General features: G+C 52.0%; 9 protein-coding genes across 9 annotated transcripts; 7 read left to right on the forward strand and 2 right to left on the reverse strand.

Annotated features, from left to right (window-relative positions):
• Position 1: 1 nt before the first annotated feature.
• J4E87_002569 (uncharacterized protein) lies at positions 2-652 on the forward strand (the record flags this gene model as incomplete). Its single annotated transcript, XM_049374205.1, has 1 exon — positions 2-652. The coding sequence occupies one exon, from the start codon at positions 2-4 to the stop codon at positions 650-652; it is 651 nt and encodes a 216-aa protein (XP_049236345.1).
• A 611-nt stretch (positions 653-1,263) lies between these two features.
• On the forward strand, positions 1,264-2,673 carry J4E87_002570 (uncharacterized protein; the record flags this gene model as incomplete). The annotated part of the gene is made up of 3 exons (XM_049374206.1): positions 1,264-1,327; positions 1,383-1,850; positions 1,898-2,673. 3 exons carry the CDS (start codon positions 1,264-1,266, stop codon positions 2,671-2,673), a joined length of 1,308 nt encoding a protein of 435 aa, XP_049236346.1.
• An 806-nt stretch (positions 2,674-3,479) lies between these two features.
• Positions 3,480-4,334, forward strand: J4E87_002571 (uncharacterized protein; the record flags this gene model as incomplete). The annotated part of the gene is made up of 4 exons (XM_049374207.1): positions 3,480-3,506; positions 3,591-3,602; positions 3,788-3,940; positions 4,068-4,334. The coding sequence occupies 4 exons, from the start codon at positions 3,480-3,482 to the stop codon at positions 4,332-4,334; spliced, it is 459 nt and encodes a 152-aa protein (XP_049236347.1).
• Positions 4,335-4,717: 383 nt separating this feature from the next.
• Positions 4,718-5,051, forward strand: J4E87_002572 (uncharacterized protein; the record flags this gene model as incomplete). Its single annotated transcript, XM_049374208.1, has 2 exons — positions 4,718-4,722; positions 4,790-5,051. The coding sequence occupies 2 exons, from the start codon at positions 4,718-4,720 to the stop codon at positions 5,049-5,051; spliced, it is 267 nt and encodes an 88-aa protein (XP_049236348.1).
• Positions 5,052-5,621: 570 nt separating this feature from the next.
• Positions 5,622-6,197, reverse strand: J4E87_002573 (uncharacterized protein; the record flags this gene model as incomplete). The annotated part of the gene is made up of 1 exon (XM_049374209.1): positions 5,622-6,197. The coding sequence occupies one exon, from the start codon at positions 6,195-6,197 to the stop codon at positions 5,622-5,624; it is 576 nt and encodes a 191-aa protein (XP_049236349.1).
• Positions 6,198-6,963: 766 nt separating this feature from the next.
• Positions 6,964-9,367, forward strand: SSB1 (Heat shock protein ssb1; the record flags this gene model as incomplete). The annotated part of the gene is made up of 8 exons (XM_049374210.1): positions 6,964-7,006; positions 7,066-7,116; positions 7,174-7,300; positions 7,356-7,521; positions 7,576-7,885; positions 8,065-8,645; positions 8,803-8,886; positions 8,939-9,367. 8 exons carry the CDS (start codon positions 6,964-6,966, stop codon positions 9,365-9,367), a joined length of 1,791 nt encoding a protein of 596 aa, XP_049236350.1.
• Positions 9,368-10,558: 1,191 nt separating this feature from the next.
• Positions 10,559-14,772, reverse strand: J4E87_002575 (uncharacterized protein; the record flags this gene model as incomplete). The annotated part of the gene is made up of 7 exons (XM_049374211.1): positions 10,559-12,052; positions 12,101-12,312; positions 12,512-12,737; positions 12,761-12,846; positions 13,295-14,337; positions 14,392-14,620; positions 14,670-14,772. 7 exons carry the CDS (start codon positions 14,770-14,772, stop codon positions 10,559-10,561), a joined length of 3,393 nt encoding a protein of 1,130 aa, XP_049236351.1.
• A 279-nt stretch (positions 14,773-15,051) lies between these two features.
• J4E87_002576 (uncharacterized protein) lies at positions 15,052-16,655 on the forward strand (the record flags this gene model as incomplete). Its single annotated transcript, XM_049374212.1, has 3 exons — positions 15,052-15,198; positions 15,248-15,255; positions 15,302-16,655. 3 exons carry the CDS (start codon positions 15,052-15,054, stop codon positions 16,653-16,655), a joined length of 1,509 nt encoding a protein of 502 aa, XP_049236352.1.
• A 711-nt stretch (positions 16,656-17,366) lies between these two features.
• Positions 17,367-19,487, forward strand: J4E87_002577 (uncharacterized protein; the record flags this gene model as incomplete). The annotated part of the gene is made up of 5 exons (XM_049374213.1): positions 17,367-17,623; positions 17,674-17,876; positions 17,933-18,446; positions 18,496-19,310; positions 19,357-19,487. The coding sequence occupies 5 exons, from the start codon at positions 17,367-17,369 to the stop codon at positions 19,485-19,487; spliced, it is 1,920 nt and encodes a 639-aa protein (XP_049236353.1).
• Between the last annotated feature and the right edge of the window lie 3,397 nt (positions 19,488-22,884).

Consider the following 22,884-nt stretch of genomic DNA (forward strand, 5'->3'; position numbering starts at 1 on the left):
CATGTTCAGTGCATTTGGAAACTCGCTCAGCTACGTCACTCCCCGGGGTGACAAAGTAGCAGCTGAGAGTCAGCCGTTCGAAGGCACGCTAAAGACGTCTGAGAACGAGATCGTGGTCCTTTCCGATAAAGAGTGTGACGCGGATTGCCCGTACTGGAGACCAGACGCGACATCTCACTACGGCTGGTCAGGCTCCTCAAAAGCCTTCTTCATCGAATTCCAAATGGACCACTACGATAATGTAGGCACAGATCAAGGCCTCCTCTCTGACGCCCCGGCCTACTGGTTCCTCAATGCAGCCATACCTCGCATCCTCCAGTACGGCAACGACCGCAACAACATTCCCTGCTCATGCTGGTCAACCGGCTGTGGCGAGTTCGACGCCTTCGAGCTTCTCAGCAAAGGCGCCGAACGCGCAAAGTCGACTATACATCGGCAGGGCAATCTGGAGGGTGGTGACTCCAATTACTTCAGCAGACCCGTAGGGAAGAAGATGAAGTTTGCGGTTGTTTGGCATTATCCGCACATTACGGCATTGGTGCTGGACGACGACTTTGACTTTTCCGAGAGCATGTCAAATGATGCGATTCAGAAGTTGGTGGCATACGATCCGGATAGCTGGGTGCATTCTCTGTATGCTATTGGGGACTGAGGTGGATGGTTTTCAGGCCTTGAGGATTGAGATATTCGTGTGAAGACATCTTACATGCAACCATACACCTAGCAGTACAACCGAAGTGCTCTTGAATTGCACAAGGAAATCATTTGTGAAGTCCCGACACGTGAGACGTGCGACCGAGGCAGGCTCATAAGCAATGCGATAATCATCTGAAGACGGACACGGGCGATGCAGCGGAGTGGGCCGGTGGTTGCAGTGGTGGCAAGCTGACGGATAGGCCTGCCCAAGCGGGCACGAGAAACCGAGGTCTGTTCGCGACTCAGCGTCCGTGAACGACGACCAGCCGCATCCCGGCCGACGACACTGCGCATCTACTCATCGCCTCCATTACCGTCTAGACCCAACGTCGCGTCTTCGCATCTAATATATTGCCCAACTTACTGCTCACGTGCAGCCACTGTCGACGCGGATCCGCCCCTTGAGCGATTGCCAGTCTCGGCCGGCGCAGTTTCCCCGCAAAAACTCGCTGCCCCGATCGCCGCGAATTGCCAGCCTCTCGACGTTTGCTGACGACATCCGCCATCGTCTCTGCAAAGTCACTTTCTGTACTGCGCACATAGCGCGGAGGAGGCACACACGGAAACATGTCTGCGCCATCGCCGCCAAAGCCCTGGGAGACGAGCAACGGCGCGACGAGTGCCTCGGTTGGTGAGTCCGCCAGCCATCCGATACGTCAGGGACACCGCGACTAACATCAACACAGGCCTCACTGGATCGAATAGCAGCACAGCACCCACCTCAACAGCCACATCCTCGAGTGCGCCTCCGCTACCATCCGTCCCAGACTCACTCAGCACCGTCGCGAACCGCAACGCGTCCAACTACTCGAGCATGAACAACCGATACGGCTCCCCCTACAGCAGCGGATATGGAGGAATGAGCAGCTACAGCTCGCCCTACTCCAGCATGGGGGGTGGCTACGGCTCCATGTACGGTGGAATGGGCGGTATGGGTGGCATGTACGGCGGCATGGGAGGTATGGGCATGGGCATGGGCGGAATGTACGGCGGTATGGGAGGCATGCAGGGCGATCCAAACAGCAGCCTCACACAATCATTCAGCCAGAGCACAGCAGCGACATTTCAGTTGATTGAGAACATTGTCGGCGCATTTGGCGGCTTTGCCCAGATGCTTCAGAGCACATATATGGCGACACATTCGTCATTCTTCGGTACGTCCGCCCCTTTCCAACTTTCAGCGATATGCTAACATCCTCAGCCATGGTATCTGTAGCAGAGCAGTTCGGAAACCTACGACAAACGCTTGGCTCGGTATTGGGCATCTACACAATAATGCGATGGATACGGACGGCAATCGCAAAGCTCACTGGACGACCCCTACCAGCAGATGCGACCGCCCTCACCCCCGCGAGTTTCGCAGCCTTCAACGGACGTATGCCTGACGGCTCGCCAGCTCCCGCAAAGCCTTCCAAGAAGCCATTCATCGTTTTCATGCTCGCCGTTTTCGGTCTCCCCTACCTAATGGGCAAACTCATCAAGGCGCTTGCGAGATCACAAGAAGCCCAAGAGCAACAGAAGATGCTCGAGAACCCACAGGCCGGACAGCCCCTCGACCCCAACAAGCTCGAATTCTGCCGCGCGCTTTACGACTTCACACCCAATGCCAACATGCACGCAATGGACTTGTCAGTTAAGAAGGGAGACATGGTCGCGGTGCTCAGCAAGAGCGATCCCATGGGCAACGCATCAGAATGGTGGAGGTGCAGATCAAGAGACGGACGCATGGGCTACCTTCCAGGCATCTACCTCGAGCCTATTCAACGCAAGACACCCGCACAGATTACGAGTGGAAGCCAGAGCGGAAGCCCAGCTGGTAGCAGAACACAAACAATGACGAACAGCAGCGCCGCGAGCCGGACTGCCACCATGACCGGAGCTCCAGTATCGGCACCAGAGAAGGTTGGCCCGAAGGTGGACAGCAAGGCGGGCGATATGGGTGTTGAGAGTTTCCAGAAGGGCGCCTTTTACTCGTAGGCTTCGAGTGTCGTTCTTGAGCGTATTCTTCTTGGTTCTACATCGCGTTTCTAGTAATGATTTGCGTTGCAGTGTCGTCTGCAGGTGTGTATAACTTGGCTAGGAAAAGCTACGGTATGGTGGGCGTATGGCGCGAGAGATATCATGGGTCAATCAAATACTATTATGAATATTCAACAAATCATCTATTGCCATCGGTGGCTCAGATTCGTGTTGCTACATGCACAGTGTTTAATGTTGATTTATAGATACTCCCTCATGCAATATATACTCCTACGTCAATAACAAATTTGAGGAATGCGGTATACATTACAGATATCTCTGGTGCCATCTAGTATTGAAGAGCCTGGTTGGTGAACTATGAGGATGCCCAGATGGTTCACAGCAAAATGTACCTGGATAGCCGCGTTCCGCCCTGGCGCGCCGCGTGAACCAACCTTCGCAACAAAGCCGAGCACCGAGACATCAGGCAGCGACGGCGCAAACAATTCACACGTCCTATCACCACTACCACGTGCCTTCCAGCCTCTTCCCTGTCGCTCACTCCAATTCTACGATCGAACTTTCCGGCCGCTTCTCAATCCTAGGCTGCCACCTGATACGCGCGCGGTTGCCCCTCCCCCACACATTGTCCATTCCACCTGCAGGGTCGCAGCTTGTCCATAAGCTTGTGAGCTGTTCAGCTACCTCGGAACGAAGCTACGATACACGTCATTCACTCCGAGCCGCCCAGGATACATTGTTAGCTACATATACCTACGCGTACACCCCAGTTTGACAGGCGCGCTGCTGCTGCACATCTCGAGATGTTCGCGTCGAAACGGTTAGGCAAGGTATGTCTTCTTGGTCTTGAGCTCTGAGATGGAGCTTGAGTGCAATGCGATATGTAAGGACACAGAAGCTAACGTGTGTGATAGGAGCTCGCAAAGGTACCGTAATCCTTTCGTTTATCGTTGGTTGCTCGTCGAAGCACATTGTCACCTGTCAGACGCCTATAAACTCCACGTATCGACGCGCGGAAGCCCATACACACACAATATGGCCACGATGTGAAGGCAACGGATATGGAAATTCACATACGGAGGAACAGATTCGCTAACACAACGGCGTATAGATGCACGAAAAACTCCCGCCAGGCATAACTCTCATTAAGGCTGACGACTTCCAAACCTGGCTCATGGACATTCAAGTTATGGACCCGAATCCGTTGTACCAGGGCGAAACATATCGGTTGAAGTTTAGCTTTACACCGCAGTATCCTATTGAGGTACGTGTTCTCTTTCTATACTAACTGCTTACTACCCAGCATCCTACCCTCCCATCTCCCATTCTTGCACCCACCCGATATCCGCACCCTCCCCCAAACCAGACCTCGCTAATCCTCCTCCCCACAGGCGCCCGAAGTAATCTTCCTCCGCGACGAAACCCATCCCATACCCTGGCACCCACACATCTACTCCAACGGTATCATCTGCCTCGACCTGCTCGACCGCTCCGGCTGGTCTCCCGTCCACAACGTCGAAAGCGTGTGTGTCAGTCTTCAGAGTATGCTTACGAGCAACACGAAGAAGGAGCGGCCGCAGGGAGATGATAACTTTGTGAGGTACAACACTCAGCGGCCGAGAGATATTAATTTTGTCTTTCATGATGAGACGGTCTGAGGGGTATGGAGGAAATGGGGTGGGCATCTGGGAAAGAGCGATTAGATGGACTAAAGCATGGAATTGGTGTTTAGGGCGTTCATTGGTATGGCTAAAGGGAGAGGATATGGGATTGGATATGACGTTACGGCAGGTCTCATGACTATCGAATATGGAAAGCGATACTCTGTGTGCAGCCTTGACTTTTTCCCTTGAACTTGTGGAACTAGCTCGCTATTGAGAGACATACTGTCGCCTTTGATGCTACTCCTATCAATCAGCACTGTGTATCATTGTCAAAAGTTCTCAACAAGGAATGCGGCCGTCTTCTACCTTGAGCTTCTACGAATACAGCTTCTCGGTGGTATTGTGAAATCTATAACTTTGTCCAGCTTGCCGCCTACATGATGTCCTCGAACCGGCCTACGCACTATTCTCAGATCATGTAGTCTTCACTACACTTTTTTCCGACGTAGAATTGTTGATCCGCTCACTCTTAGTTCAACCCTAAGCGCCATTTCCGAGGAGAAGAACCTTACATACCTACTTGACCCTATCGAATGGAACCACAATATATCAGCCGAGAAACTGGAGGAGATAGTGACTCTAATTCGCGAGAAGAACCTCAGGTATCAGAACAAGTACTCTAGACAACAGGGAGAAAACGCCACCCCAGTTCTCAAGGCATCTCAGAAGACCGAGAACGCAAAGCACTATCCCAAGACCCACGTCAGCTGACAAAAGGCTATTGTAGACAAGATCTTTCATTGCGCGATATGCAATGTCTCTTGTGGTGATCAGGCCGAGTTCGATGTCAACAATACTACGACGAGGCACAAGAAGTGCTGTACACTGTGCCACAAGAATTCCGGGTGTGCTCATGACCCAAATACGTAGCAAGGAAGATAGTGCCATAAGAACGTGGTTGATAGACCTGGAATACGGAGAGTGATGAACAGTTTCATCCGATGAAAGCGACTCAAAGAAAATATCTACGGCTGCATACCAGAATCACACCTGCATTGCGACTACATACCGTGTTACCCAACCGCGTTGTTCTCACAGTCCTGCACCAGCGGATTTAATAAAGCAAGCGAATGATAGTCAGGGAAGAGTTTTGGGAAGGGGGTGGTAGGAACATGGATGTAGCGTTGTGGTATGTTACGTGATTGACATTTGCATATAGTATTATCTGTTAGTATTTTCCAGTTTGTTGAATGAGTTACCACAGGTTTTCCATCTACAACCGTTTTACGCACTGGTGCTAAGTCGTAACGTCGGTGAACTCAGCTCCCTGACTGCAGGCTCTCAGACTTGTACCAAATAGCGCGGTTCTACAACGACAAACTCCTTGACATACCAGTGATGTTTCAACATGCCCGTTGTTCTTAAGCCAGCCAACTGCTGTGACACGTGGTCTCCAACTTGCCTCGGGGTGCTAGAGGTCGTTATGTTGAACTCCGCCTCGCCGTGTTTACATCCGTTGTTGTCAGTCCATTCTTTCTCATCCTTCCAGTAGTCACCGCACTTAAGCTTCATAGCTTTGCATGCTGTCCACGCGTCATGCGCCGTGCCCAATATTCTTGTGTCGACGATATTGTTGTCACATTCGTCGATGGCCAGAAAGACAGTGTTAGCAGGGTTTGCAAACGCGCCAACCATGTCGCTGTGCTGGGGAACGATTTTGATGGCGTTATCGATGCCAATGTACCATATAATCCAAAGCTGAACGTTATCAGGTATTTGCGGGTTATGTGGTGTAATTCTTTCGACAGCGGCGACGGCTAGAGCTCTAGTGGAGAAGACGCCGAGGACACGGGGATTGAAAGCGGCGGAGGGTTTGGCTGCGCTGCTGACAATGTAGTAGGGTTGGGTGCTAGACATTGAGGTTTGTGGTAGTTGGTGAGACGGTTGCATGTGATCTCTGAGAATGGAGAAGTAGATATACGAAAAGGGGTTGGAAAGACATTGGAAGGAAGAGATCAGAAAGTATCAAACTGGGAGTTGCAAACGTCAGTATGACGGCTCCAGGAGGATCCATAGGTAGAAGTGTGAAGCTGGCCATGGACATAATCTATCGCGATGTTTGTCGTGGTCTTTGTTCCGGAACCCACCTGGGCATGGACAGGAAAAGAAGAGCAATAAATTGGTCCATTCATGAAGACGGCGTCTCGAGTGAGCATCTGGTCCACTACGCTGGAGAACTACGTACTACTCAATGTTCCAAAGTATTTTCAAATGATACCTAGGTAGCGCCGGGCGTGCACCGGCGTGGATTGGCAAGACAGAGGTCAATATAGGCAGGTCTTGTTTCAAAACTCTCCTAGAAGATGTGAAAGCTTGGCTGCGGGGCACCCTCTCAATGTCACGGTCCGGACTCTTTTCTTTCTCAGCGGGCCGAGGCTTGAAGGTATATCGATGTTGGATGGGTGGTTTTTCATTGAGTATCGATAAGCGCCGCGCCAGGTTAACCGAGTCTGCCTAGCGTCATTCGCCGACACTACGAGAGATCCCTGCCAGGCCAATTTTTCTCTGATCGCTCGCCTTTAAGCAAGCGCGAAAAAGATTCCCAACCCTCTTTTCCACCTTCTCTCCAACACCTTCCTGCTCTTCAATTTTTCAGGTTGTTCCTTATACACATACCGCAATCATGAGCGACGAAGTCTACGAGGGTGCCATCGGCATCGATCTTGGTGCGTGAATTTCGCGAATTACCCCACAGTGGGATGCGTGTGTGCTAACAATATCGCAGGCACCACCTACTCTTGCGTTGCCAACTACGAGGGCACCAATGTCGAGATCAGTATGCGCCCGCCACTCCTGCACTCAGAGACCATTGTCTAACAATGTTTGCCCACAGTCGCCAACGAGCAGGGTAGCTTCACCACCCCCTCGTTCGTGTCCTTCACCAGCGAGGAGCGTCTCATCGGTGAGGCAGCCAAGAACCAGGCTGCTATGAACCCGGAGAACACCGTCTTCGATGTCAAGTGAGTTTGCCGTTCCATCGTCGCACGCGCACGATCAGCCGACTGACTTTCGCAGGCGTCTCATTGGTCGCCGATTCGAGGACGAGACCGTCACAAAGGACATTAAGTCATGGCCATTCAAGGTCGTTGACCAGGGCGGCAGCCCTCTCGTCGAGGTTGAGTACCTCGGCGAGACCAAGCAGTTCTCTCCCCAGGAGATCTCTGCCATGGTTCTCGTCAAGGTAAGATCTGCGCACACACCAGCATGGCGGGGCAACGGCTAACAAAATCAACAGATGAAGGAGGTCGCTGAGACTAAGCTCGGAAAGAAGGTCGAGAAGGCCGTCATCACCGTTCCCGCCTACTTCAACGACAACCAGCGTCAAGCCACCAAGGACGCCGGTGCCATTGCTGGCCTCAACGTTCTCCGCATCATCAACGAGCCTACCGCCGCCGCTATCGCTTACGGTCTCGGTTCCGGAAAGTCTGACAAGGAGAGGAACGTCCTCATCTACGATCTCGGTGGTGGTACTTTCGATGTGTCTCTTCTCCACATCCAGGGTGGTGTCTTCACCGTCAAGGCTACCGCTGGTGACACACATTTGGGTAAGTTCTGGCTGCACGCTAACCTAAGGAGAAACTGAACAGCCTGGAGCCTACGTTGACTTTAGGTCACCTCTTTTGCAAGGTTTTGGGTCAATGTAGTCTGCAGACCTGTTCAGTTTTTCCCTTGTATAAGGTGGCTGCACAAAGTGCATTTGAGACATGTACTGACTTCGTTGCAGGTGGACAGGACTTCGACACCAACCTCCTTGACCACTTCAAGAAGGAGTTCACAAAGAAGACTAAGAAGGACATCAGCGGTGACGCCCGTGCCCTCCGTCGTCTCCGGACTGCTTGCGAGCGTGCCAAGCGTACCCTCTCCAACGCCACCCAGACCACTGTTGAGATCGACTCGCTGTTCGACGGTGAGGACTTCAACGCCAACATCACCCGTGCTCGTTTCGAGGACTTGAACCAGAAGGCCTTCGCTGGCACTCTGGACCCCGTTGCCCAGGTTCTCAAGGACGCCGCCATCGCCAAGGACAAGGTTGACGAGATCGTCCTTGTTGGTGGTTCCACCCGTATTCCCAAGATCCAGAAGCTCCTCAGCGACTACTTCAACGGAAAGAAGCTTGAGAAGAGCATCAACCCCGATGAGGCCGTTGCCTACGGTGCCGCCGTCCAGGCTGGTATCCTCTCCGGAAAGGCCACCTCCGCCGAGACTGCCGACCTCCTCCTTCTCGATGTCGTTCCCCTCTCCCTTGGTGTAGCCATGGAGGGTAACATCTTCGCCCCCGTCGTTCCCCGCGGTCAGACCGTCCCTGTATGTATTGCGATGGCCATATGACTTTGCATTCGCTAACTCTGCATTCAGACCATCAAGAAGAGGACCTTCACCACCGTTGCCGGTATGCACACCCAAGATACCCTTTTGATAAGACCATGCTAATACCCCCCTTGATAATCAACAAACGGTTCAGTTCCCTGTCTTCCAGGGTGAGCGTGTCAACTGCGAGGACAACACCTCTCTCGGAGAGTTCACTTTGGCCCCGATCCCGCCCATGGTGAGCAGACTTTTGCACCCAATTTTACGCACTGTTACTGACTTCTTCCCAGCGCGCTGGTGAGGCCGTCCTTGAGGTCGTCTTCGAGGTCGACGTCAACGGTATCCTGAAGGTCACCGCCACCGAGAAGACCTCCGGCCGCAGCGCCAACATCACCATCTCCAACGCTGTCGGAAAGCTCTCATCTGCCGACATCGAGAACATGATCAACGACGCCCAGAAGTTCAAGTCCTCCGACGAGGCCTTCAGCAAGAAGTTCGAGTCAAGGCAACAGCTTGAGTCCTACATCTCCCGCGTTGAGGAGATGATCTCCGACCCCACCACATCCATCCGCCTCAAGCGTGGCCAGAAGGAGAAGATCGAGTCTGCTCTCTCTGACGCCATGGCTCAGCTCGAGGTTGAGGACGCCCCCGCTGATGACCTGAAGAAGAAGGAGCTTGCGCTCAAGCGCACTGTCACCAAGGCCTTCTCCACCCGATAAGCGCATCACATGACAGCAGCGCCACAAGGGCGTGCAGGAAGGAAGGAAGGGCGCACGTGCAGGATACCCAGACTGCGAGCTGCGAACGGAGTTTCATCTATTGCGGCATTTAACGATAGACTTGGTGTGTTTGGTTCCTTATCTTTCATGGGTTCCCGGTATTCAGGAACGCGGAAAAGTCTTCTTTGTACTTTCACGACGATGCCTGACGAAACGATCGTAATGGATGTTCTGCAAAAGTATGCCAGCGGTCAATGTCTCTTATGTAACTCACGAGGTAGCTACATGAAGAGAGTGGAAAGGAAATTGAAATGACTTCACTGAATACACCATCGTTATGAATGTTGCTGTGACGACTACATTGCCGTATTTTCCACCGGTGGTCTTTGCGATGAGCAGCGAATACCTCCTGGCTCTATCATGATCCTGTACTGTGATACTCTTCCAACACACCTCGGATCACAACAGACTCTATCATGTTTAGTTCCTATGTGGCTATCGCTCCCACCGACTACCTCCAGGCTACATCATGATCAGCATCTCGACAAGATGATGGGCCCATGTATTCGGCAACTTTGGTAGCGCCCTTGACTGTAGTTCGTAAATCGAAGCATATACATGGTGGCTTCTGAAGGAAAGCGCATTCTCCACAGCATGACTTCTTCTTCCTCCTTTCCTCGATGTCGGCCAGCCATAGAAAGCTGCTGTTCCCACAACCCTCTCCTCGACCCTGTTGAGGGTGACCTCGCCCTTACTAAGGAAGAGCTTGAGGAGCTTGAGGCTGCGACAAGGGCGAAGGACAAGGCTTACGCATCTTCATACGGTCGAGAGAAGAGAGCGAGCCCTACAGAAGGGTGGAAGGCCAGTCAAAAGGCCCGCAACGCACAACAGTATCCTCAGACACGAGCCAAACAAGTCAAGGCGATTGAGGAGAAGACCTTCTACTGTTCCGTCTGCGATGTCGCATGTGCCGATGCTTCTGCTCAAGCAATGCACAATGGCACACCTAAACACATGGTGGCTTCTTCCGGGAGGAAGGCGCATTCTCCACAGCATGACTTCTTCTTCCCTTCTTCGATGTCGGCCAGCCATAGAAAGGAGGAGACACTATTCTCAAAGAAAAGTGTTCATTAGGAGAGTCTACTTCGACATATGTGCGCTATCACGGCTACCACCACCACCATCACCATCTCAAGCCTTAAACCTCTGCTTCTCAATCGCACTCCCCACCAATCCCTCCCCCTTGACCACATTCGTTGCACAAACGACAATCCTCGATCCTCTGCCCTCCCCACCACTCTCCTTCAACTTCTCGCCTACGAACCTCAGCGCCGCAATCTCAGCTCTAGTCACACCACCAAGGAAGAACACAACAATAGTTTTGTTCTTCTCACCTGCACTTCCATTCAACAGCTGCCGCGCCTTGACGGCCTTCTCCTCACCCTTCTGCGTCTCATCGAAGGTCGCGCCGCGAATATATTTGCTAGCGTCATCGAAGATGCGGAGGCCCTGGGCGAGGGGGTTGGCTTGGGCGCTTGCGCGGGGGTCGGAGGGGGGTTTGATGGCGTTGGCGAGCGTGTGTTTTTGGATGATGGATTGGATGATGCGGACGCTGAGGGGTGCGTAGCCGGAGAAGGTGTAGCTGATGTCGTTGGGGCTTGCTTCGTTCACGTCGTCATCCCAGAGCTTGAGACTCTTGCGCAGGGGCGTGTAGTTTGTTACGCTGCCGGGTTTGGCGGGCGCGCCTACGCCACCGAGGCTTACGCCGCCTCGTGGGCCTAGTAGACCCATTTTCTCGAGGGAGGCGAGGGTCAGGATGTGTTGCGGGCCATATGCTTGGATGATGGCGCGCTTGAAGGCCTCGAGATCTTTCGGGCGGATGCCGGCGTTGGTGGTGGACTCTAGGCAGAGCAAGCGGAGAATAGCGGGGAGAGGTACATCGCGATTGATTAGCTCGTTTATGAGATCGTGCTGTGTTGTTGGGTCGGCGCCGGACATGATGTTCTGCTGTACTTCGAGACTTCGTGTGAAGATGTCGGTGCGTGTGAACTTGATAATCTCCTCAGCCAGACTGGTATGTAGCTTCAAGCTTGCTTGCTCTGCCTGGTAACCGGGCAACTTGGCGACAAAGTCACGAAGCTCTGTAGTCGTCTTTGTGGCAAGCTGGTCGCGTCCTGTGCTGCTCTGCAGACGACGAGCTGCTTGGTTGAGCAAGTTACCGACGATAGCAAAGTTCGCATCACCCAGATCAGCATACAGAGCGTCTTTCGAATCTATCATAATCTTGCGCTTCATGCTCGTCGATGCTGATCCAGTCTGACCTTGCTGCGGCTGTGCGCCACCAGCTATGGAAGAGTCGACTTCGGTCTGGTTAGCGGTGATGTTGAAGACTTCGTCGATGAGTCCCTCATATGTCAACTGAGTCAGTAGCGCTGTGGGAAAGTCGACTTCCCGATCAACGATAATGAGGCTGTCGATGTTGGAACTAGGTGCTAAGCCCAGGAATGATGGTCCGCCGCCGGCAGAGGTCTCACCGGCCGTTACTTCGGTACGCATGCGGATGAGTAGGTCGGCGAGTCGCTTGCCATTATCACCTTTTCCGATGATGCGCGGGAAGAGACCATACTTCTGTTGCTGAAGCATGAGTGCTTTGGCCGACAAGTAGATCGCGGTAGGATCTTTCTTCTACGCAAGGTTAGTATCAAATCCGCACCAGATCCAGGACGCACATACGAGATAAAGATCTGACACAGCATCTTCAAGTTCAAGCGATAGCACATCATCTGCAAGCGGCACGAAGAACAGCGGCCATTCGCTCACGCTCGCTTCACCCAAGACACCGGCCTCTTCAAGTAATTGGTCCGAGGTCATAGTACGGCGCGGCACCCAAAAGATGGAGAATTCATGTTCAATCTGGCTGTCTCGCCGAATACGTTTGATTTGATCTATCTAGTATGTTAGCACCGTACAATAGACTGCTCCTACATGGAGATGAAGGGCAATCCAAAAAAAGTGCTGTGTTCAATCTAGGGATCAAGACTGGCTAGGCAGAGTGGGTACTGTCTGTCTAGCCTACTTTTTGACCCAAAGCTCCAGATGCCGTGAGGCAGATGGAGGAAAGGAAGCCGAATGAGCTTCACTTACCAGCAATAGCCATCACAGTCTTCGCTTTTTCGCCCCTAACGAGGAAGACGATGTTGCGCTGAGAAGAGTCGACATTGTCGTTCTCAAGGAAGAAGGGCTTGTCGACGCCATATTCCTGGAGTGTAGAAAACTTGACGAGCAAGTTCAGCGGGCCTGCGAGAGCTTTCTCTAGCACGAGGTTCTTCTTTCCTCTGATCTGTCCGCACGCGTTAGATGGTGCAGCGACCTGCGACGTTGATATTACCTTACACCCTCGAGCAGGAGCAGCAGCTCCCGGCGCGCTTTTTCAGTTATATCCGCCGCATTGAGAGGTGTGATGGGCGCCATCTTCGCCACTGTATCATGAAATACAGCTTTTACGAATGAGCCTCAGATGCATGACTACATGCAGTCGCCCTTGTGATGTGAAGGTCGATAGAGGGTGAGAACGAGGTGGTTGGATTTTCGGCTCTTAAGCTTTGGACCAAAGGCACGTGCACGACAGAGTCTTGGCAGAATTGTGGATATACGGCCAACAGATGCGCTTGACGATCTTCACTTGGATACTGTTATATCAAGATTGACTACGTCTAGGTACTAGAGATAGCACTTGCGTTCGTAACTCTGATCGTGCATGATTAAAGCTTGTGTATCATTGTAGCTACCTCGGCTCACCTCTTGAAAACGGTGCATCTATCTATAACACAGGGGTATACATCAAACTAACAAGTGATACGGAGATTGTAGATCCATGTTCCTCTCCTCTTCATGCTACATAAGGATGAGCACGTTCCTATAACGCACCCAGAGCCCGTAACGCTGTGCGTAGCTCCTTCACAGCAGTATCTGCATCTTCGAAGTTCATCGCAGAAATGGCCCACTTGGCATGCTTTGTAGCTTCCATGATGGAATCTTCGTCATTCCTGAACGGACCCTGCGATGTTTGCTGGAGAGGAGGTTGTGGTTGAGCGTATGGATTCTGGTGGGGCGTTGACTGGTATTGCGGCTGAGCAGGCTGAGAGAATCCGCCTTGTTGGTACTGTTGTTGAGGCGGCTGTGGCGAAGGCGAGGCAAACTGATGTTGTTGTGGGGGTGCTCCGAAGCTGGAAGATAATCTCTGAGGCTTTTGCGGAACTTGTGGGGGCGTAGGAGATTGGCATGGGTTTTGAGGTGGTGGCTGCTGAGGAGCCTGAGCAGGCGCAGGAGACGCCCGGTTTTGATAGAAGCTTGCAGGGTCTGATGGTTCCGGAGCTTGTGGTGGCTGAGGGCTTGTGGGCAGAGAAGATGTCATGGGGTCTATGTCCATTGGAGCGGTTGGTAGACCTGGTGCTGTCGTCTCTGCCGTGAATGTAGGAGGATCAGGAGCGTCTGTCCTCGGGAAGTATCCGCCACCGATCGAAACGACAGAGCCCTGCCTCGAGGTGCCGGGTTGTGATATTGGAGATACATCGTTGTGCGATGACTGTGTGTATCCAGTAGGTGCAGAAGGGAGGTTGGGAGGTGGTGGTGATACTTGGCGTGCGGAGAAGTTGGGCGATGGTTGGGTGGAGGTATTCGGTGCTGTTTCTACGGATGGTTGGTATGGGTTCGGGGGTGGAGCGCCTTGGTTTATACGCTGGACTTCTGGATCGTTTGGATCTAGAGCAGACGGCGACATTGGCTGTTGCGCTGTTTCCTGTACGGGGTTCGTCGCATTGGGGTCTTCGTTGGCTTTGATGGCCTTGACGATGCGTAGCGCGTGGTATTTGGCGAACTTGGTCTTGGAAGTGATCTCTGGATCGTTGTTCTTCCATATCGACATGATCTCGAGAAACGTAGACGCGGCGAGGAGGGTATCGGCTGTCTGCCTGGGAGGATGTTAGACCAAGCGGCAGCGATAAGGCTATGTGTGTAGTGCGCACCCATTGACTCTGTTCTCGGTCATCTCCCTTTCTGCCTTTGCGAGAGTCTGCAGGGCGAACTGTTCGCAGTATGCGCTTGCGACCGTGTCATCCAGCAAGGCATCCTCGTTGGGGTTCTCGGCCTTTGCTTGCTCGAGCTTCTCCATGAGATCGGTGGTGTAGGCGGTGCATTCTTGGTCAGCCGAGTGTAGTCCACCGGCGATGATTCTCTGGACTATGTAGAAGCGTACTGTCTAGCTTTAGTATACAATTCTCGTGTTGACGCGCGCGGTACTCACACCAGTAGGTGACGATGGGCTTGAATCGCTCGAGCTGGGCAGCGCGCTTGGCGAAAGACGCGAGCTGCAGGCTCTTGAGCTTTGCCGGTACTGTGTCGGCCATTGTTGGAGTAGATCGTGTACTAAGAAGACGCGGTGTTTAGTCTGGAGATGGATGCGTAGAGATGCAGGCGCCTAGAATGCGGTCATAGGCGCTAGTCCGGACTCCGTACCCCTGTCTCCCCGCATCTCAGCTAAGGCCATGCAACTTATGGCAAGCTGTTACAAGTGAAAGAAAAGGCCAACCTGGCAACTCCGCCATGTGAGGCTATATCATCACTGCAGCGGCGCCCCTCCTGCTCAGTCCCCATTTCATCCTCGCAACTCTACTTACACTGCAACCATGGTCCGCGCAACCACGCTGTTCGCCGCCACGGCCGCGCTGGCCCTCAATGCCCACGCCGAGAGCATCTACGGCAAGAATAGCGCTGTCGTCCAGATCTCCGGCATGGACTATGACCGAGTAATCGCAAAGTCTAACTACACTTCTGTATGTATACCTCCGATCTAATAGCGATGACTAGCTAACAACTCCCTAGATTGTCGAGTAAGCCGTCCCCAATCGTCATCATGTCTCTTCCTGACACGTCCAGATTCTACGCGCCATGGTGCGGACACTGCAAGAACCTCAAGCCCGCCTACGAGACGGCCGCCAAATCTCTCGCCGGTATCGCCAAGGTCGCCGCTGTCAACTGCGATGAGGAAATGAACAAGCCCTTCTGCGGAAAGATGGGCGTCCAGGGTTTCCCTACGCTCAAGATCGTCCGGCCTGGCAAGAAGCCCGGAAAGCCTACGGTGGAGGACTACCAAGGGCCTCGTTCGGCCAAGGGCATCGTTGACGCCGTCAAGGACAAGGTTCCCAACATGGTCAAGAGGGTCAACGACAAGAATCTGGACGAGTGGCTGCAAGGGAACAAGGACACTGCCAAGGCCATCCTTTTCAGTGAGAAGGGTATCGTCAGTGCTACCCTACGCGCCCTAGCGATTGATTTCGCTGGCATCGTCTCGGTCGCACAGGTCAAGAAGTCGGAAAAGGCAGCAGTGGAAAAGTATGGAATCACCGACTTCCCGAGCTTGATTCTCATTCCTGCGGGTTCCGACGCTCCCATCAAGCATAACGGCAAGGCCGACAAAGCAGCCATGGTCGAATTCCTCTCTCAAGTCGCTCCGCCAAACCCCGACTGCCCACCCGGCAAAGAGAAGAAGTCGAAGGCTAAGAAGGATGCCAAGAAGGAATCCAAGTCCTCTAGCAAATTTGCGAAAGCCTCAGCTTCGCACAAGTCAGCAGACTCATCGTCAGCTGCCGCATCAGCGACTGATGAGACTGTAGAGGATGCTGGCATGCCTACCGAATCGCCTGATCCAAATGTCAAGGACGAGAACACACCCGACCCGATCGAGCTTCCGGTAGAAGAGACCAAGCCCACCATTCCTCTCGTATCTGAATCTGCCGAACTGCAGACAATGTGCTTGACCGAACAGAGCAAGACTTGCGTCCTGGCCCTCCTTCCCAAGGACGAAGCCTCGGAGGCTGCAGCCACTGCCATCGCATCCCTTGCATCCATCCACAAAAAGTATGATGCTACCGGCAGCCATCTCTTCCCATTTGTCGGCGTCTCATCCACAAACCCACTTGCTGCCACCATCATCACAGAGCTTGGTCTTGGAAGTGCAGATGGCGTCCACCTTATTGCCACCAACGGAAAGCGCGCATGGTACAAGAAATACTCTGGTAGCTCTTTTGGGGCTGATGAAGTTGAGCAATGGGTCGACGCTATTCGCATGGGTGAAGGCAAGAAGGAAAAGATACCTGACTCCCTTCTGATTGCTGGTGAGGAGCCAGTGGCAAAGGCGGAGAATGTAGAAGAGCAGGTCAAGATTGAGGTCGAAGAGGTTGCAGAAGACGTCTCACGAGATCCGGAGACACCTGGCCATAACGAGCTTTGAGTGGGAAAAGCGAGCGTATAGTAGGAGAACTTTTATGTAAGAGGTACACCAATTGACTGATCTCTTTACTCTCTTGAACAAACCTGAAGGTATTTGTTACTCCTGATTCACTTTTCAGGATTTCAGAATCCCTGGAGCATTCACGCTGCGTACAGCAGTATCATATTTTTCGCTCAGGGGATGGCACCGACCTTAGCCGTCCGGTCTGGCCCACCATCCAGCCCAGCACCATAGCGGCTATTCACACACCCCTGTTACTTTCCACAAGAGAGACTATACGAGACGCATGCTATACAGAATTCTAACTATCGGGAGGGGAACCGAGACCGGGCGATTGCTCCTGCCCATTCATGAGGAACCTTCGAATGTGCAAATGCACGTGCCCTTGTCTTTTACCTTGCACCTACTCACTAGATACCTGCCTGCCTGCAGCACAGCTCCATCAGCAACAAACATTACTCAACCATGATACTACTTCTTCTGCTTGCGCTGAGCGCCGTGCAACGGACAACAGCATGCCAACGAGAATTGCGCAGCCTCGATCTCGGCCAGCAGTCACAGCTTCCTCTACTGCCTCGACAGACAGCGCCATTCCCACCGGTATGGAATGAGAATGAGAAGATCCTACACACATCTTTTTCAACTGCTCTTATCGATACGTGGTCCTCTTACTACACCCATGGCGACCACATTGCCGGACGCAACAAATCCATGGCGGAGGAAACCGCGAAGACGTGGACGGAGAATGGGGTACCTGCCTCACTTGTGGAGTATGAGGTATTCCTAGATTATCCGAAAGAGCAGAGTCTGGTCCTGAAGACGGGCAATCTCACTCAACACACGGCTCAATTGTACGAGGATGCCGTACCGGACGACGAAACGACAGCTTATCCGCAAAGCCAAGCGTTGCCAGCGTTCCATGGCTATTCTGCTTCTGGTCAAGTCGAAGCGGAGTACATTTATGTTGGGTAAGTGACTTCTGGTACTACCGTACGTGAGTATTGCTAATGTCTCATAGTCGTGGCCACAAAGACGACTTTGCTGCACTCACAGCGGCCAATATCAACTTGGCAGGCAAGATTGCCCTTGCAAAATATGGAGGGCCATTTCGTGGCGTCAAGGTTCGCAATGCCGAAGCACATGGCATGATTGGAGTCGTTATGTTCAGTGACCCTGGAGATGACGGGCCGCAGGAGGCAAAGGGACAGGTTGCATACCCCAGTATGACTTCAATTACACTTTGCTTATCGTATGTGCGCATCGCTGACCTCGAGCAGATGGTCCAGCACGCCAGCCTTCCTCCGTCCAACGAGGGTCCGTTGCGTCCATCAATCAGTACCCCGGTGATCCAACAACTCCCGGATACGCGTCAAAGCCCGGCGTCGAGCGTGTCAGTCACCCACCAAATCTTCCCAAGATTCCATCTCTACCCATATCCTACCGCGATGCGTTACCCCTTTTGAAGACTTTGGACGGGTATGGCGTATCAGGCAAGTCTATCAAACGTGATGGATGGATCGGCGGTCTGGCTGCAACATACAGCACTGGTCCTGCACCAGGCACTACTCTTGCTCTCACCAATTTCATGGAAGACAAGATTACGCCAGTCTGGGACGTCATTGGCATTATCAACGGGACGAATGCAGATGAAACTGTTGTCATTGGAAATCATCGAGATGCATGGATCGTCGGCGGAGCAGCAGATCCGAACTCAGGCTCAGCTATCATGATCGAGACTACAAGGGCTTTCGGAGAGCTACAGAAGACTGGTTGGGTGCCTCGTCGAAACATGTAAGCCTCCAAGCCCCTGTCGCTTCATCACGGACTGACACATATCCAGAGTCTTCGCATCCTGGGACGCAGAAGAATATGCCCTGATCGGCTCAACAGAATGGGTCGAAGAACACGCCCCCTGGCTCGCCGCCACAGCAATAACCTATCTCAACGTCGACATCGGCGTCGCTGGCCCCCTCCCCGGCGCAGGCGCCACCCCCGAACTCCGCACCATCGCCCAAGAAGTCATGAAGAAGGTCGTTTATGGCAAGCAAACACTTTACGACGCATGGTACGACCTCTACCGCTTCCGCCCCGAAGATAACGGCTTCTCCAATCTAGGAAGTGGGAGCGATTACACTGCCTTTCTCCAACTGGGTATCGGTGCGCTGGACTTTGGAATGGACGCGTCGAGTACGACACCGGTTTATCACTATCACAGCAATTATGACTCGTATCACTGGATGAAGAGTATGATTGATCCTGACTTTAGTATCCACGCTACTGTGGGTCAGTTCATTACGTTGTTGGCGTATCATCTGGCCGATGATGCTCTCATCCCTTTCGATATGGATGCCTATGCCCGCAACTTCAATTACTGGATCCGCGAGCTTGTGGGAGAGACGATGGGAAGGCCGGATAGCGGTGATCTTCAACGTCAGATCAAGCTTAACGAGCTCGCGGCTGCGGGGAGGACGTTTCAACAGGTCGCATCTGACTTCGCGGATCGGACGGCCCAAAAAGAGTTCTTGGGGAATGGGGTGAGGGTAGAGAAGGCGAATCGCATCATGCGCGATGTGCAAAGGCTGTTTGTGAGAGCAGAAGGCTTGCCAGGACGACCATTCTACAAGAACGCGTTGTATGCGCCGAATCGGGATGACGGTAAGAAGCAAAGGACTTATTTTGGATGTTGACTGACAAGACACAGGGTACAAAGCGCAAATGCTGCCGGCGAGTATGGAAGCGCTTCAAGATATGAACTTGCCGCTATGTCTGGAGTGGAACATCTGGCTTACGGTGGCGATTGATAAAGCCGCGAAGTTACTGGCGACAGCTTGAGAACATGGGCAAGAAGACTGGGACGTCGTTACGCCAATGTGGGTAGGTTGAGTACGTTGCTGATGTTGCAGTAGCGATCATTGGGAGTAACTTTGTAACGCAGTCAGCCCGTAGCACCTGCAATATTCCATCGTCTCATGTTCCAGTAGTGTATAAATACCTCTCGCTCGATCCCTTCTATCCCTCTCCTCCATCCAAAAGCCACAACTTTGTTTCCCAAAAAGGCGGCTACACAGTTTCATGTGCTGTTCGCTGTTCTCCACCAAAACCCAAATTCCTAGGTTCCATGTCGGCGCCTCTCCAAAATGACCACAACAGCTACACATGTTGCTGGCAGACGAAGACTTCACTCCCTATGTTCCTCAAAACTTTCCAATCTTGCGTCATCTTGCGTTATGGTCTCCCCACCGGCATATGAACATCTTCCAAAATCTTTCCGCCTTCTTTACGTTTTCCACGGTCCACCGATCAATTATCAAAACAGCATTATACCATTGACATGGTGCGCTCCGGTTTCCAAAACTGCACGCTATACGATGATGTCTGCTCCTCGGCTCTTCCACCAAAATTACCAAGACCGATAACTATGTCTCGGGTCCCTCCTTGCCGAAATACATCATTTTGAGGGAAAGTGCCGGAGAGTGCAGTAACAGCTACAAAAACAGACAAGTTTTTCCCTCATGTTGTGTGTCGCTACCGACAACGCCTATATATGAACCTCCGCCAGTTCCTCCTCTACTCTTTACACACTCCAGCAATTCTCCTCTCTCTCAAAAATCGCACCCTAAAATTCGATGGTGCTCTGTCCCGAAAAAATGAAGCGATACAATTGCATGGGCAGTTCCTTCCGTCTTTGAGTTCAAGCACTCGCCATCTTTACTGGACACCAAAAAAAACCATCCGACAAGCACATGGCCTGTTGGGAGCTTCCCTCCAAAAGTCTCGGAGACCGCGACATGCGTCGGTCTGGAGATCTGCGCTTCACAATATAAAAGCGCCTTCTTCGCAGCTCTCTCCCTCTTCTTCTTATCCTTACCCAAAGCCTCTTGCTACCAAAAATATGACTTTCGCTTTCATGTTTGACTAAAAGACCTCCGCAAGAACCCTATGGTCTGTGTGCCGCTCCGAGTATCAAATATGCACGATTCCATTACATGGGTGCGGCGTCGACTTCTTCCGAAAATATACCGCCTAGCGCTCAATGTCTGAGAAGTGTGGCCTGCGGCTTTAAAATTAACCAAGCATTTCTGATGATTGGAGAATGCGCTTGTGGGGGCGATCGCCGTACATCAGCTCTGTCTACCTCGCCTCTCTGCTTTCTTCCACAAATCGCCCAATATCTTTTTCCAAAAAGCACCAGCGAAGGTTTTGATGACTCGCTCCAGAAAGACTCGAACTATCAGAACATGGTCTGTCTGGGTAGATCTCCAAAAGTCATTAGATCATCCGACCATGTCTCTGGTCGCTATGGACTATAAGCTACAAATTCCAGAGTACACGATGGGCTCCATATACTGTCTCATTACCAGAATCAGCTCGCACATGGCCATGGTCTGGCGCTCTGGCTCTTTGGTCGCGGTTTAAGGTCCAGACTTTGGCCTTCCTCCCTCATCTTCACGCAGCGACATGCCTTTCTCCAAAAGCAATGTCGATGCTAATCATGTTTCTTCAAAAAGATTCACATCATGGATCATGTCCGCTGCTGTTCTTCTTCGCCCCGGCGCTTAAAAAAATGTTCCTAAAGTATTATGAGAAGACGAGAGTGTCGTTGGTACATAACGCAAAAGTGGCGGTCGAGCTACTTATGTTTCCGGGAGAGATAAAGCAGCTTACATAGAGAACTATGTCTGTCTTGTCGCCCGCGACACCGAGTATAAAATCAGCTCCTGGCTTCTACCAATCTTCTCATCTTACATTCGTTCCTTGCATTGTCCAAAAAATGCAATGTCTCTAGCCATGAGAGACCCGAAAGCGGACAAATACAAGCCGATGTCTGCTCCGCCAGTTTCCTGAAACAGTATTCGAATCCCGCTATGCGCTCCAAAAGAACATCCGGCAATCATCAACACAACAAGAACGTTTGAATGGCTAAACGAGATCAATACATGCCCAGGTGACATGGATCATGCGCTGGAAGTCCAAAGAGTACTGAGTACTATCGAACTTTCAAGCACGCCGCTAAAGTCAAAGACGAAGCGTTTGATGGGAGACACGAAGAAACAGCCGATCAACAAGATTATGAGAAGAGAGCGAGTGCTGAAATCGCCTATATAAACGTCTCATGGACTTGTTTGAGTTCTCTCCTTCATCATAAACTGCGGTGCTTATTTCCAAAACGTGAATTCGAAGTCCGCATGGTTTCTTGCTTCTTTTCCAAATCCCAAACTCAGCTGGGTATGCATCATGAGTGAGACGAAGCACCAAAAAGCTGATTGCCTTTCGCCATGAACAAGGCTGCGAAAAGACGGTCAAACCTGCGACACAATGTCTTCATGGTTCCTGAGTCTTCGTCGACTTGAAGCTACTACGGGCTCAAGCCATGCAGACTGCCGCAAGTTGGACTGGCTATATGAACACCGCAAGTTCTGCAAAGCCCTCTATCGCTCCCAGTTTTATGCGCAACACCTTTCGCATACCTCTAAAACCATAAAGTCGCTTTGATATGGCTTCGCGCCTTCACTCCCGCTATGAGTTCCAGGATAACAGTCAATGTCTTCGGCACAACTCCGCTCACTAGTCTATCTCAACGGATTAAACATGAAATCACCCCAAAAGAGCTACCATTCTTTTACATGTCTCTTGTCCAAGAGCGCGAGCCCCAGATACTTCGACGCAGATCAAACTTACCAATTCCGTGTACATGTGTTGAGAAAAGTCCTTTCCGCGTCTGTGCCATGTGAAATTGCGGCAAAACGGAATTTCCATGCGACACGATGATGGCACTTCCGAATGTTTGGTGTCTCCGTACCATGTCGGCGTCGGCGGACGCATTCCAAATCATGTCCGCGGTATTAGTTTCACGTTGACTAGATCGTCACTGTAGGATATAAAGTCTTCTAACACGAGCTCAGTCATCCTTCTCCCTTACATTATTAGCCTTTTATTCTCTAAAATAAACAGCCAACAGAGTAATGGCTCTTGTTTCCTCCAAAATCCGACGCACGAGGCTATATGTCCTTGTCTGCTGCGCTTGCTCTTTCAAACCCCAAGAAGAAAACTGCAATGTTTTTTCGTGCGATAGTTTCTATCGATATAAGCAAAAGTCACCACACAGGTATGCATGTGAAACTTCGGCGGGAAGCCGAGAGAACGCAAAAGTCGAAGCCAACGCAAAGAGATCACATGTGAGAGAAAATTCGTACAATGAATGAAAAAAGTCATAAGAGACCTCCTCGAT

Source organism: Alternaria ethzedia (assembly GCF_023757985.1).
Source record: "Alternaria ethzedia strain BMP 0044 chromosome Unknown scaffold_4, whole genome shotgun sequence".
NCBI lineage: Eukaryota > Fungi > Ascomycota > Dothideomycetes > Pleosporales > Pleosporaceae > Alternaria > Alternaria ethzedia.